Source organism: Oncorhynchus kisutch, linkage group LG22 (assembly GCF_002021735.2).
Source record: "Oncorhynchus kisutch isolate 150728-3 linkage group LG22, Okis_V2, whole genome shotgun sequence".
NCBI lineage: Eukaryota > Metazoa > Chordata > Actinopteri > Salmoniformes > Salmonidae > Oncorhynchus > Oncorhynchus kisutch.
The window spans coordinates 7,301,544-7,317,443 of record NC_034195.2 but is presented as its reverse complement, the minus strand read 5'-3'; the positions used below and the strand labels follow the sequence as shown (position 1 = coordinate 7,317,443).

The window sequence follows — 15,900 nt, the reverse complement described above, 5'->3', positions numbered from 1 at the left end:
CGTGGCAGGCCTTGCGCGCAGACAGACGCTCCTGACTCCGTGAGCAACCAACTCCAGAAAGGTGTATAACAAATTAAATGCCTTCTCAATCCGAAATGTAAAATAGAGACTGAGATCTAAAAATAATAGTTGTTATATACAGCATCCACCTTCACATAAAAAGGTATTTGTTTCTGTAAACAGGATCAGGATCAGGGTCATTAAAACATAAAAACTCTTAAACTCTGATCTCAAGGATCACACATACAAACGGACAGACTGATTGGCTACCATCTTGCATTTGCCTTTCCACTGAGTATTGCTTATTCCTAGGAAATGCAAACTAGCATATTTAGACTTGGAGATGGCAGTAAACGAGCTATGAAATTGAAACCTATAGAGACATTTCAGCGGACTTGGTACACTGACTGTGTACACAGTGATGTTACAGTAACGTGCCTTGAGCAGTACAATAGTCTGTATGCGTAGCCCTGAGGATTTCTATGGCCCTTAATAATCTCATAAAAGGTTGTCAATAGTATCATGATCTCCCCCATTACTCCATTTCACAAATACCATAGGGATTTCTATAGCATATACATTATAGCCCCTCAGCCATGTAGACCCTTTCAGTGATTATGTCTAAAGTGAATCGATAGAGGCAGGTAAACTGGTGTGTGGTAGATGATTAAGGTTATGGCGCTTGACTTTATAGAGATTGGCAGGTTATAAAAGGGTTTAAAATGTGAAGTCATTTGTTAGAGATCAGGATAACCTTAACTTGGAAAACAACACCCATGTGGGTTGAAACTGAAAATAACCTGTGATGACTTGCTTTTTAATTTATTTTAGAATATTCATAAAATATACTTTAAACACATCATGTATGGCCCAATAATTCCCTTGGTTTTCTCCTAAATATTTAGACGGTTTTGTTGTCTTGTCAAGTACACGTTGAGATTCAATGAATTATTTATTGGCTATAGTGGCCCCTCAGTGGACATACTGGGTTAAGAGCTACACTTAATTTGACTATACTCCAGCATTTTGGATTTGAGATAAAATATTTCATATGAGGCGACAATTCAGAATGTCACCTTTTATTTGAGGGTATTACATATCTATTTTTACCTAGTGGTGGAAAAAATACTCAATCCTCATACTTGAGTAAAAGTAAAGACGACTTAATAGAAAATGACTCAAGTAAAAGTGAATGTCACCCAGTAAAATATTACTTGAGTTAAAGTCTAAAAGTATTTGGTTTAAAATATACTTAAGTGTCAAAAGTAAATGTAATTGCTAAAATATACTTAAGTATCAAAAGTAAAAGTAAAAATATGAATAATGTAAAATTCTTTTTTAAGCAAACCAGACACTTTTATTTTAATTACGGATAGCCAGGGTCACACTCCAACACTCAGACATCATTTAAAAACAAAGCATTTGTGTAAAGGGAGTCCGTCAGATCAGAGGCAGTAGGGAGGTAAGTTACCAGGTCAGTTTTCTTCATTAGTGTGCGAATTTAACCATTTTCTGTCCTACTAAGCATTCAAAATGTAACGAGTACTTTTGGGTGTCAGGGAAAACATATGGAGTAAACAGTGCATAATGTTCTTTAGGAATGTAGTGAAGTAAAAGTAAAAGTTGTCCAAAATATAAATAGTAAAGTACATAAAAACGACTTAAGTAGTACTTTAAAGTGTTTTTATTTAAGTACTTTACACCACTGCTTTTACCATTCAGAAATGAAAGCACCTTATGTATCTAGTCCCTCCTTTTGAAGAAGTCATAAGTATTTGGACAAATTCACTTATCGTATATTAGCTCCTGCCAGTTCTGTCTTACCCTTGGCACTGACGGTTTTCCAAAATGTGTAGTTTTTATTGTGTTGATGATTTTCCACTTATTTGTGCCAAACTTGTTTATTAACATCACTGCTAAATAAGACAAAAAAATGGCCATGAGAAATAATTGTATTATGCAAATGTATTGGTTGACATATCAGTCATTACATTTGTTTAGCGAAGAGTACATGTATTTCACAGGCATCAGTCACAAAAAATGTTATAATATTTACAGCACTCGTTTCCAAAGCTCTACTTGTAGTTCATAATAAAACAAGTCAATGATGTAAATAAACCCTGGCTATTGAGAGGCTTTGAAGCCACCGATTGGCCATATTGGCACTCCCTAGTAGGAGCAGTCCTCCACAGGAATTAATGGAATTATACAGTATTTCAATTAAATGTTTCCAGGACACAATTACAGGCGCTGAAGCAAGGATTTGCATAGTCTTGGTACCATTTGATAGGAAACACTTAAGTTTGTGGAAATGTGAAAGGAATGTAAGAGAATATATCACAATAAATCTGATAAAAGATAATACAAAGAAGGAAAAAAACGTTATTTAGAATTTTTTTTTGTACCATCATCTTTGAAATGCAAGAGAATGGCCATAATGTATTATTCCAGCCCAGGTGTAATTTAGATTTTGGCCACTAGATGGAGCAGTGTATGTGCAACGCTTTAGACTGATCCAATGAACCATTGCATTTCTGTTCAAAAACGTTAAGACTGCCCAAATGTGCCTAATTTGTTTATTAATAACTTTTCATGTTCAAAATGGTGCACTCTTCTCAAACAATAGCATGGTATTATTTCACTGTAATATCTTCTGTAAATTGGACAGTGCAGTTAGATTAACATGAATTTAAGCTTTCTGCCAATATCAGATATGTCTATGTCCTGGGAAATGTTCTTGTTACTTACAACCTCATGCTAATCGCATTAGCCTACGTTAGCTCAAAGATCGGTGTCTTCGGGATCGTATTTTTTTGTTGTTGTAGTGGGGACAGCAACATTAGGAATCTCCAAAAATGTATACTTTAAGGGGGAAAAAGTTAATATTTTTTCATTTTGTATGCATCAAGTTGTCTGTAATAGAATAAATGTGGCAAAAACAAATGTAGACATTAATAAATGCATTCCTATAGCTTCCGAAATATTCTTTTTTACAACGGTGGGGGACTTTCAAGATGGAGGCACAGTGGCATCAACACAGTGCCACCAAATAAGTATTCTAGTGTATAGACTATATCAATTATTGGAATGGGCATAGGCTACAGTCACAACTAAGAAGTAACATGTTTAAACTGTTTCCTGGGACTGTCCCAGGTACCCTCTTTTATATTCCCAGAAAAAAAATTATGCCAAGACCCGGGAAAATAGCCAATGTCGCACTAATGAAATTCCACAAAATACACAACATGCAGATTAGCGAAAAAATGTAAAACACATTATCCAAACAGGTTATCACATGGAAGCCATTAGCCTAGGTATTTACTTCACACAAAGTTGCCATAAATTCAAAGCACACACATAATTGACACCGCTACCCTCCTTTAGGTTGTCACTCCAACTCCAGTTGTAACTAATCTGATTCTTATCAACTAGATAATTATTAGAATCAGGTGCGCTAGAAGTGAAAACATACAGGATGGTGGCTCTCCAAGAAGGAGAGCTCTGCCCTACAGCAAACCCCTACAATAGAGCCTGTAAAATAACGTGTGCCTATTTGAACTGTCATTGTGGCTCTCCAGACAGTCACACATTTGATAGGCCTGTGCACAATTCCCTATATAGGCATCTCTGTCACAGTCTGTTAATAACAATTTACTGTATAGTTGCTGCCCAGATGAGAGCTTCGGTATGCGTGATCAACAGACCGTATGAAAGTAGATATGGATAGTTTTAGAGTTGGTTCCTGATAAGATACCTTGACATTTTTAACAATTTATACTCTTAAATCTCTCTGTTGTTAATTTCCTGATATACTATCTGTATAATCATCAACTCGATTTTGCCAAATATAGAATATATTATGTCATTAGTTGAAGGAGGTTATCTAGCAAGCTTAGCAAGTTTGCATGATCAGACAACGCTATACTCGGGGTGCGCTCTGTGCGTCCTGAGCGCGCTCTGTATCGAGATATGCACTACATTAATTGAGGAACATGATAATGCTCGGAATTTATGGAATTTGATTCACAACTGTGTCATTGGCGATCAAAGATAGTTCATTATTAAATATCAGTTTAATTTGCTCTGAAATCTTTACATAGTGGTGCAGCCCAGTCGACAAGGTGTCACAGCGCCCTTATTATTTGGGCAGAACCCTGGCATAGTGGACATATTTTGGTTTTAAACGCTTTGAATTGGGCACTTCCGATTTTCGCCGTACTTTCTTGGACTCAAGGGATACATATGAAGTATCCCCGGTACTGAAAGTTGGAAAGTTTCCGGGAAAATATGAATCCCTAGTCACAAAGTATCTGTTAATGAAATACTGTGAATGACTGAAAATGACTGACACTTGCATTTTACTTTGAAAAATGGAAAGAACAATATTTTTCTCAAAATACACCTAGGCCTATACCACACTTACTATACCACACTTACACACTTACGACAACCAATAGCCATGGAAATCACACCAGGCGTTCAGGCAGTAGCCAAAGTTTTTGTTCAATTTAAAAACAGCTCAAAAGCGCAATGTAACGACAATATACTATTGATTTAGCAAGGTCAAGGGCTTTTCAATCATCTGTATTGTTGAAGCTTTACACATTCTGCGACAGAAATGTAAAGGTAATTCCCGATTGAGCCGACATATACTGCGTTTACTATGAATGCAGTCTGCTAATGCGGGAATATTGCCTTAATAGATTTCAATCAAGCTGTAACGCTGAACTTCCGCGATACAGATTCAATAGATCCCCAAGTAGGCCTCAACTTAAATTATGTTAGGTAGTACGCTATGTACAAAGGTAGAAATCATTTTGAAGTCACATAGGGGCTGAGGCCAGTCACGGAGACAAATATTTGCTTGGCACAGCTGGCATCTTATGCGCAATTTGGTAGGTTACACGATAGAATATCATCATTTATAAACTTAAATACTGTTAATTAATGTTCTCATCTTAGTCCTATGCATTGAGTCGAGGATAATACATTTCGTAATGTTCGACTCTTTTGAAGCGGTTTAGAGCTCTGGTTTTACGCATTAAGTTACCTTTATGGTTGGCTGTCCTCCGCTTATGCGTCACATTGCCCATTTACAATGGATAGTTGACAGAGGTCGGTGTCTATGACATTCAAAGGTATTTGTGTGTCACCGTGGACAGAGGCTTTTCGAGTTGCAGAAAAGGGACGTATTTGGCAGCTGTTCGCAGGTGAGGAAACCCGCCAGAATAAATCCTTCAGCATTTTCCTGAACTCTCTTCGCATGAGACAATATAAAACTGGGTTCAAGCAACTATTGGCATGTGCCAGGCACACGGTCACAGGGAAAACATAGGTGTGAACCATATAATAAGACCTGTCCCAGTTCACCACATTAAATTTGACCAGGACGCCCCAGAAAGTGATGGCGTGATTTGGCATCCAACACAAAAAGAATGAAAGAACCACAATGGTAACGGATTTAGTGACTCTGTTACTCCGTTTAGGATGGTTGTTGTTCATACTCCTCAGGCGAACGAATCGTAGGAGCATCAAATAGCAAATTGTTACTATGAGCATGGGGAAAACAAAGGCAATTATGATTTTTTGTAAGTGATATAAAGCCAGCCAGTGCTGGCCCTCCGGGAACCGCAAAAGGCAGAGCTTCTCCCCAGCGATGTTTGTCATATTGGAGAAAATAGCAGTTGGAGCGGTGGCCACAGTGGCAAAGACCCATAGCACTGCGCTTACCCATCTCACCGAACAATATCTGTGTCTGGTGCGGTCCTTTAGAGCCGAGGCAACGGACCAGTAGCGCGTAACACTCATAGCAGTGAGGAAGAAAACACTCGCGTACATGTTCATAACAGTAACGGAGAGAATGATCTTGCACATCGCGTTCCCAAACGGCCAGCTGAAGTCCAGAGCAGTGTCCACAGCCCAGAAAGGCAGGGTCAGGACAAACTGGAAGTCCGTCATGGCCAGATTAAGAACAAAAAAGTGTATGGTGGACCTTTTTCTTCCTTGTCTCACTTTCATTAAGAAAACGACTAACAAATTCCCCACCAAACCCGCTGCGCAAACCACAGAATACACGATTGATATCATGATTCGAAGCGCTGGACTGCCGTCCGCGGTCATATCTATGTCCTCCAGGCTGCTGAAGCGGTCTGGGTCCGTAGAGGACCGGTTATAAGAGCTGATGTTATGGTTCCAAGTGTCCCCCAGTGCCGTTTGCATATCCACTATTTCGTTCCAGACGTAAAATATGTTCCAAAAAAATTAAAGATACATAGTTGCAAACATGGTATGGTAGCATAAACTTTTTATACGTTCAAAACAGATACCTGAAAGTCTCCATCTTCTCATGTAATGATGGTCCGTGCGCTCTGACCGCAAACTGGCTTTTAAATAGCCTACTGTGCCAGTGGAAGCGTCACCCCATAGGCAACAATTGGTTAACGTTCCTCTGATTGCTGATTGACATGGGTGTTTCAAGCCTGCTAAGGTAAAAGGAACAGCCAGGAACACAACGTATCACAAGGGACTGGGGGAAATTCAACCAGGTAGCCTAGCAAAAAAGCGTTGGGCCAGTAACCGGAAGGTCGTTTGTTCGAGCCCCCCGAGATTACTTTGTGAAAAATATGTCAATGTGCCTTTGAGCAAGGCACTTAACCCCCACCTAACTCAAATGTAAACCCCGGTTCGTGGGAAAAATTACGTTTTCAGACCACTAAACAACTATTGATTTAGAACAACAGAGAGTTACTGCAAGTCGCAAAGAAAACTGGAGCTGCCTCCCCTATTCCAGCACCATTTCAACTTCATGAAATAACCCCTGCCAAGTATAATACAGTGACAACTCATTTCTGTGTGCGTGTGTGTCCAGGGGCTCAACTTTGATTTTAGAAGTGGGGGGATATTTTACAATTGTTATCTTTTGTTTGTTTTTTAGTCCCATCCTTCAGCTCCTTCAATCCCCCCCATCTATCTCTGAACACCATCCAGTTTTGATTTCAATTTGCCATATATTTCTCAACTGTGCTGTTAAGTTTCACAAAAGTTCTGAACCTTTCTATTCTCATAGATTTTACATAGTGTAAATTTAAAAATAAACATTTTAGTTAAGTGTTATTATATTATCGATCAATTGACTATACACCTATAACCAATAGCCTAAAAAATGAACAACTCTAACAAATAAAGTACAAAGACAACTTTTGATTGTCTTTAAGACATCCTCTATATCAAACCTGCACGCCCGACCCGTAACAGTCTAGTCTATAACTAAACTCTCTCCAGAACACAACTTGGAATAAGGTTTTCACTCAAAATCTCACGATACATGGCCCCATTCATTCTTTCCTTTACACGGATCAGTCTTCCTGTTCCCTTTGCAGAAAAACAGCCCCAAAGCATGATGTTTCCACCCCCATGCTTCACAGTAGGTATGGTGTTCTTTGGATGCAACTCAGCATTCTTTGTCCTCCAAACACGACGAGTTGAGTTTTTACCAAAAAGTTATATTTTGGTTTCATCTGACCATATGACATTCTCCCAATCTTCTTCTGGATCATCCAAATGCTCTCTAGCAAACTTCAGACGGGCCTGGACATGTACTGGCTTAAGCAGGGGGATACGTCTGGCACTGCAGGATTTGAGTCCCTGGCGGCGTAGTGTGTTACTGATGGTAGGCTTTGTTACTTTGGTCCCAGCTCTCTGCAGGTCATTCACTAGGTCCCCCCGTGTGGATCTGGGATTTTTGCTCACCGTACTTGTGATCATTTTGACCCCACGGGTTGAGATCTTGCGTGGAGCCCCAGATTGAGGGAGATTATCAGTGGTCTTGTATGTCTTCCATTTCCTAATAATTGCTCCCACAGTTGATTTCTTCAAATCAAGCTGCTTACCTATTGCAGATTCAGTCTTCCCAGCCTGGTGCATGTCTACAATTTTGTTTCTGGTGTCCTTTGACAGCTCTTTGGTCTTGGCCATAGTGAAGTTTGGAGTGTGACTGTTTGAGGTTGTGGACAGGTGTCTTTTATACTGATAACAAGTTCAAACAGGTGCCATTAATACAGGTAACGAGTGGAGGACAGAGGAGCATCTTATAGAAGAAGTTACAGGTCTGTGAGAGCCAGAAATCTTGCTTGTTTGTAGGTGACCAAATACTTATTTTCCACCATAATTTGCAAATAAATTCATAAGAAATCCTACAATGTGATATTCTCAATTTTCTTTCTCTCATTTTGTCTGTCATAGATGAAGTGTACCTATGATGAAGATTACAGACCTCGCTCATCTTTTTAAGTGGGAGAACTTGCACAATTGGTGGCTGACTAAATACTTTTTTGCCCCACTGTACCTGCTGGAGCACATGCTACATGTGGGTGTTGTTATCGTTGACCAGTGAGCGGAGATGAGGCGGAGCTTTACCTAGCAAAGACTTATACAATGGGGAGAACAAGTATTTGATACACTGCAAATTCTTTAGGTTTTTCTACTTACAAAGCATGTAGAGGTCTGTAATTTTTATCATAGGTACACTTCAACTGTGAGAGATCGAAACTAAAACAAAAATCCAGAAAATCACATTGTATGATTTTTAAGTAATTAATTTGCATTTTATTGCATGACATAAGTATTTGATCACCAACCAACCTGTAAGAATTCAATGTAAGAATTCCTGTAAGAATTCAAGAATTTAATTTTTCTTTAAGAACTCCTGTTCTCCACTCATTACCTGTATTAACTCGTTACCTGTATAAAAGACACCTGTCCACACACTCAATCAAACAGACTCCAACCTCTCCACAATGGCCAAGACCAGAGAGGGTGTAAGGACATCAGGGGTAAAATTGTAGACCTGCACAAGGCTGGGATAGGCTACAGGACAATAGCCAAGCAGCTTGGTGAGAGGGCAACAACTCTTGGCGCAATTATTAGAAATTGAAGAAGTTCAAGATGACGGTCAATCACCCTCAGTCTGGGGCTCCATGAAAGATTTCACCTCGTGGGGCATCAATGATCATGAGGAAAGTGAGGGATCAGCCCAGAACTACACGGCAGGACCTGGTCAATGACCTGAAGAGAACTGGGACCACAGTCTCAAAGAAAACCATTAGTAACATACTACGCCGTCATGGATTAAAATCCTGCAGCGCACGCAAGGTCCCCCTGCTCAAGTCAGCGCATGTCCAGGCCCATCTGAAGTATGCCAATGACCATCTGGATGATCCAGAGTAGGAATTGGAGAAGGTCATGTAGTCTGATGAGACAAAAATATAGCTTTTTGGTCTAAACTCCACTCGCCGTGTTTGGAGGAAGAAGGATGAGTACAACCCCAAGAATACCATCCCAACCATGAAGCATGGAGGTGGAAACATCATTCTTTGGGGATGCTTTTCTGAAAAGGGGAAAGGACGACTGCACCGTATTGAGGGTAGGATGGATGGGGTCATGTATCTCGAGATCTTGGCCAACAACCCCCTTCCCTCAGTAAGAGCATTGAAGATGGTTCGTGCCTGGGTCTTCATGCATGACAATGACCCGAAACACACAGCCAGGGCAACTAAGGAGTGGCTCCGTAAGAAGCATCTCAAGGTCTTGGAGTGGCCTAGCCAGTCTCCAGACCTGAACCCAATAGAAAATCTTTGGAGGGAGCTGAAAGTCCGTATTGCCCAGCGACAGCCCCGAAACCTGAAGGATCTGGAGAAGGTCTGTATGGAGGAGTGGGCCAAAATCCCTGCTGCAGTGTGTGCAAACCTGGTCAAGAACTACAGGAAACGTATGATCTCTGTAATTGCAAACAAAGGTTTCTGTACCAAATATTAAGTTCTGCATTTCTGATGTATCAAATACTTATTTCATGCAATAAAATGCAAATTAATTACTTAAAAATCATACAATGTGATTTTCTGGATTTTTGTTTTAGATTCTGTCTCTCACAGTTGAAGTGTACCTATGATAAAAATTAGACCTCTACATGCTTTGTAAGTAGGAAAACCTGCAAAATCGGCAGTGTATCAAATACTTCTTCTCCACACTGTAGATGACCCAAAGCCAGTCTGGCGACAAATATGTGGCGATGGCCAGGCGATTAGAGCATAGAGGTCGCAGTGGTGGGTGGTATATGGGGCTTTGGTGGCAAAGCAGATGGCACTGTGATAGACTGCATCCAGTTTGCTGAGTAAAGTGTTGGAGGCTATTTTGTAAATGACATCGCCAAAGTCGAGGATCGGTAGGATGGTCAGTTTTACTAGGTTACCCTTTTTAGCACTAGCAGAACCCCTCGACAACATTCCGCTGAAAAGGCAGCGTGCGAAATTCAAAAATATTGTTTCGAAATATGTACCTTTCACACATTAACAAGTCCAGTACAGCAAATGAAAGATACACTTCTTGTTAATCTACCCACAGTGTCCGATTTCAAAAAGGCTTTACAGCGAAAGCACAACATATGATTATGTTGTTAGGTCAGAGCCAACTCATAAAAACACACAGCCATTTTTCCAGCAAAAGATAGGAGTCACAAAAAGCAGAAATATAGATCAAATGAATCACTAACCTTCGATGATCTTCATCAGATGACACTCGTAGGACATCATGTTACACAATACACACAATACATGTGCATATTTATATCCAAAAATCTCAGTTAACATTGACGCGTTACGTGCAGTAATGTTTTGATTCCAAAACATCCAGTGATTTTGCAGATAGCCATCAAATCACAGAAATACATTAACATTGATAAAAGATACAAGTGTTATTCACAGAATTAAAGAGAGACTTCTCCTAAATGCAACCGCTGTGTCAGATTTCCAAAAAACTTTATGGAAAAAGCATCATCTGTGTATGGCGCTCAGAGCCCAATCCAGCCAAAGAAATATCCGCCATGTTGGAGTCAACAGAAGTTAGAAATAACATAATATATATTCACTTACCTTTGATCTTCATCAGAATGCACTCCCAGGAATCCCAGTTCGACAATAAATTACTGATTTGTTCCATAAAGTCCATTTATGACCAAATAGCCACTTGTTGTTAGCGTGTTCAGCCCAGTAATCCATCTTCATGAGGCGCAAGCACTACGTCCAGACAAAAATTTGAAAAGTTCCGTTATAAGTCGTAGAAACATGTCAAACGATGTATGGAATCAATCTTTAGGATGTTTTAAACATAAAACTTCAATAATGTTCCAACCGGAGAATTCCATTGTCTGTAGAAAAGCACTGGAACGAGAGCTAACTCTGTCGGGACCGCACGTCACGAGCATGAGACACTCTGCCAGACCACTGACTCATTCAGCTCCCATTCCCCCCTCCTTTATAGCAGAAGCCTGAAACAAGTTTCTAAAGACGGTTGACATCTAGTGGAAGCCTTAGGAAGTGCAACTTGAATCCATAGGCACTGTATTCAGTAAGCCAAGCTTTGAAAAACTACAAACCTCAGATTTCCCACTTCCTGGTTGGATTTTTCTCAGGTTTTCGCCTGCCATATGAGTTCTGTTATACTCACAGACATCATTCAAACAGTTTTAGAAACTTCAGTGTTTTCTATCCAATACCAATACTAATAATATGCATAAATTAGCATCTGAGACTGAGTAGGAGGCAGTTTACTCTGGGCACACTTTTCGTCCAAAAGTGAAAATGCTGCCCCCTATCCCAAACAGGATTTATGTTTGGCGGTGCTAGTGAAGGAGGCTTTGTTGTGGAATAGAAAGCCGATTTATAGATTTAATTTTGGATTGGAGATGTTTAATATGAGTCTGGAAGGAGAGTTTACAGGCTAGCCAGACACCTAGGTATTTGTAGTTGTCCACGTATTCCAAATCAGAACTGTCCAGAGTAGTGATGCTAGTCGGGCGGGCCAGTGCGGGCAGCGAACGGTTGAAAAGCATGCATTTAGTTTTACTTGCGTTTAAGAGCAGTTGGAGGCCATGGAAGGACTGTTGTATGGCATTGAAGCTCGTTTGGAGGTTTGTTAACACAGTGTCCAAAGAAGGGCCAGATGTATACAGAATGGCGTCGTCTGCGTAGAGGTGGATCAGGGAATCACCCACAGCAAGAGCGACATCATTGATATATACCAAGAAAAGAGTCAGCCCGAGAATTGAACCCTGTGGCACCCCCATAGAGACACCCAGAGGTTCAGACAACAAGCCCTCCGATTTGATACACTGAACTCTGTTTGGGAAGTTGTTGGTGAACCAGGCGAGGCAATCATTTGAGAAAGCAAGGCTGTTGAGTCTGCCGATAAGAATATGATGATTGACAGAGTCGAAAGCCTTGGCCAGGTCGATGAAGACGGCTGCACAGTACAATCTTTTATTGATGGCGGTTATGATATCATTTAGTACCTTGAGCGTGGCTGAGGTGCACCCGTGACCAGCTTGGAAACCGGATTGCACAGCAGAGAAGGTATGGTGGGATTCCCTATCAGAAAAGACACTACTTTCAGGAGAAATGGTTTAAAGATTATACTTCACTCCATTACAACCCCCCTTAACCTCTCTTGGGTAGGGGGCAGTATTTTCACATCCGGAAGAAAAGCGTGCCCAAAGTAAACTGCCTGTTACTCAGGCCCAGAAGCTAGGATATGCGTGCAGACAGAAAACACTCTACAGTTTCTAAAACTGTTCAGATTATGTCTGTGAGTATAACAGAACTGATATGGGAGGCAAAACCCTGAGGACAAACCATACCCCCAAAAAATCTTTCAGCCTACCACTGTTTTCAATGGCTGTCACTTTTATTATAAGGTGAAATCCTCCCAGCTTGCAGTTCCTAGGGCTTCCACTAGATGTCAACAGTCTTTAGAAAGAGTTTCATGCTGGTTTTTAGAAAAATTTGCCAGAAATTGTAGTTTTTCTAGGTGGCTCCCATTTTGGCTGTAGTGTTACCTAGCGCAGGGTAGCCTAGTGGTTAGAGCGTTGGACTAGTAACCGGAAGGTTGCAAGTTCAACCCCCCGAGCTGACAAGGTACAAATCTGTCGTTCTACCTCTGAACAGGCAGTTAACCCACTGTTCCTAGGCCGTCATTGAAAATAAGAATCTGTTCTTAACTGACCTGCCTGGTTAAATAAAGGTAAAATAAAATAAAGCGTGTGGAAGAGAACGTGTTCTTTGGTATTTTTCTCCGGTAAAGACTAATAGAATAACGATTCTCAGGCTTAAATGTTATAGTTTATTTACGTATTAGGGTACCTAAGGTTTGATTATAAATATTGTTTGACTTGTTTGGAAAAGTTTATTAGTAACGTTTGGGATTCATTTTGTATGCATTTTGATGGAGGGAAACTGGGTGGATTAGTGACTGAAGCGCGCCAGCTAAACTGAGTTTTTATGGATATAAAGAAGGACATTATCAAACAAAAGGACCATTTGTGATGTAACTTGCACCTTTTTCAAGTGCCAACAGAAGAAGATCAAAGGTAAGGCATTTATTATATCGCTATTTCTGACTTTCGTGGTGCACCTGCCTGGTTGAAATATGTTTTTCATGCTTTTGTATGCGGGGCGCTGTCCTCAAATAATCACATGGTGTGCTTTCGCTGTAAAGCCTTTTTGAAATCGGACACAGCGGCTGGATTAAAAACAAGTTAAGCTTTATTTTGATGTATTACACTTGTGACTTTATGCAAGTTAAATATTTATAATTCTGTAGTTTGAATTTTGCGCTCTGCAATTTCACCGAATGTCGGCCATGTGAGACGCTACCATCCCACCTTCCCATAAGAAGTTAAAAGGGGTTCTCTGTTTCTATTGTGCTAAATACTTTGCAACACAAAAGTCTAAGCTTGTGTCAAAAGCAGATTCAGCTTTTCCAAATTAGCTGTGATGACTCAGATTCAGGAGCCAAAGCCTGTTAATGTGCAACTTTCACTTGAGCTTGAAAGACAGCAGCAACAAGCGAGGAGAAATCTTATGAAGATTGTTGGGGGTGTGAAGTAGTTGGCACGGCACGGTCAGGCTTTTCGAAGCGTTGATAAGGAGAGTGGGAACTTCAGCCAGCTTCTAAAGTACAAGGCAGAGGGCAATGCAGAGCTGACCAACTCGCTGAAAGGTCACTTTGACTTCACCAGTCCCCAAATGCAAAACTACATTTTGAAGCTAGTGGGAAATACAATCAATGCCAGTGGTCCGGTTTGCACTTATTATTGATGGCACCCAAGATATATCAGGAGTTGAGCAGGATTCAATATGTTTGATGGCAACCAGGATATATCAGGAGTTGAGCAGGAGTCAATATGTTTGTGCTTTGTAGATGCAGATCTACAAACAATGGAAGAATTCATGGGACTCTACGAAGTGTCTTCAACGACAGGGCCAAATAAAGCCAAGATGGTATGTGATGTGATGATGCGTCTAGGGCTTCCTCTGTCCCAAGTTAGAGGACAAACCAATGAATGTGCCGCAAACATGGCAGGACAATTGCCGGGGGTTCAAGCCATTTTAAGGAAAGAACGACCGCTGGCTATGTATTGTCACTGAGGTCCAGACTGTGTTAACTTAGTTACTGTGTAGCCTCTCCAATAGTAAGAGATTCAATGGGTCTGGTTCATGAATTGGGGGGCTTCTTTAATCAATCTAGCAAGTTCAAGTTGTTTTTCCAAGAAATCCCAAAATCAAAGCATGATTTCAACTCGTTGAAACCTCTCTGTCACACCAGGTGGACTGTTCGCACATTTGCCATCCGCTCAGTTCTCAGCCAGTATTAATCAGTGCTGACAGTCCTTGAAGAACTAAGGCTAATGGTCTTCATGGAACATTTCTAAAAGGGAACACTGTGCTCAGCCTTGTAATGGCTGAAGACCTGATGGGGGATTTGACACCTCCCTGCAGCTTAGGAAACAGACCGTTTCAGGCATGTTGGAGGCTGTGGACCATGTCAAAACAAGCATGCAGGACAAGCAAACGGAGGAGCACTTTGATGTCTTGTTCACAAAAGAACTGCTATGGCAGCAAAGTTGGACCTACAACCTATTCAGATGCCTCATATCCTCAAACCTACAAGGCGTTACACCAGTCAGGCAGCAGCCGATATCCATCCGGATGCCCAGTCTTTGTACAGAGCCCAATTTTACAATGCCTTGGACACAGTGAATACTCAATTCACAGAGAGGTTTGATTAAGCTGGATTCCACAAACTGCAGCAGCTTGAAAATGTGCTGCTACGCAGAGACATGGACAAGGTGGTAGAGTATCCTGAATATCCTCAGAGTACTATGAGTATCCTGAATTGAATTCAAAACTACTGTAGGTGCAGTTGGCCATGTGTGGGGCTAATTACACATATCAAACGAGCTCAGATGTTGCTAGCATTATTTGGGAAATGGTGCCAGAGGTGAAAGGTCTCTTCAGTCAGGTGGAAGCTTTAGTAAGGCTTCTGCTGGTCATCCCTGCCTCCTCTGTACAGACAGAGGAGTTTTAGTGCCCTGAGGAGGCTTAAGACATGGCTTAGATCTTTGACGAGTCAAACAATGCTGAACAATGTGGCCATGTATCACATGCACCAGGAGAAACTGGACAGACTGGACCTTGAAGGAATATGCCAGTCTTTTATCGGTGTCAACGATAAGCGGATCCTTAGCTTGAAGAATGGCAAGTCAAAACATGTAAGCAGGGGAGTAGAGAGGAGAAGATAGGACAAGAGGAGAGGAGAGGAGAGCAGAGCAGAGCAAACGCCCCTGCTGCCCACCCAAGTTTACTTGTAAATATGTCAATAAAAACAACAATTTGCTAAACCTTGGCCAAAATATCTGGACTTGTCTTCATATAACAATGTGTAGATTTCTGTTTATATGATTATGGTTATAGTTGTACTTTATTAATCCCTAATCTATGCCAATCTCTGCCAAAAAACAGAGCAATGTAATTCAATACACAATTAGGCATTATTGTAAAAAATATAAAA

General features: G+C 40.8%; 1 protein-coding gene across 1 annotated transcript; it reads right to left on the bottom strand.

Moving 5' to 3' along the window:
• Positions 1-2,729: 2,729 nt before the first annotated feature.
• rxfp3.3b (relaxin family peptide receptor 3.3b) lies at positions 2,730-6,362 on the bottom strand. Its single transcript, XM_031801108.1, has one exon. It carries the CDS (start codon positions 6,217-6,219, stop codon positions 5,074-5,076), a length of 1,146 nt encoding a protein of 381 aa, XP_031656968.1. The 5' UTR covers positions 6,220-6,362; the 3' UTR covers positions 2,730-5,073.
• Positions 6,363-15,900: the final 9,538 nt, after the last annotated feature.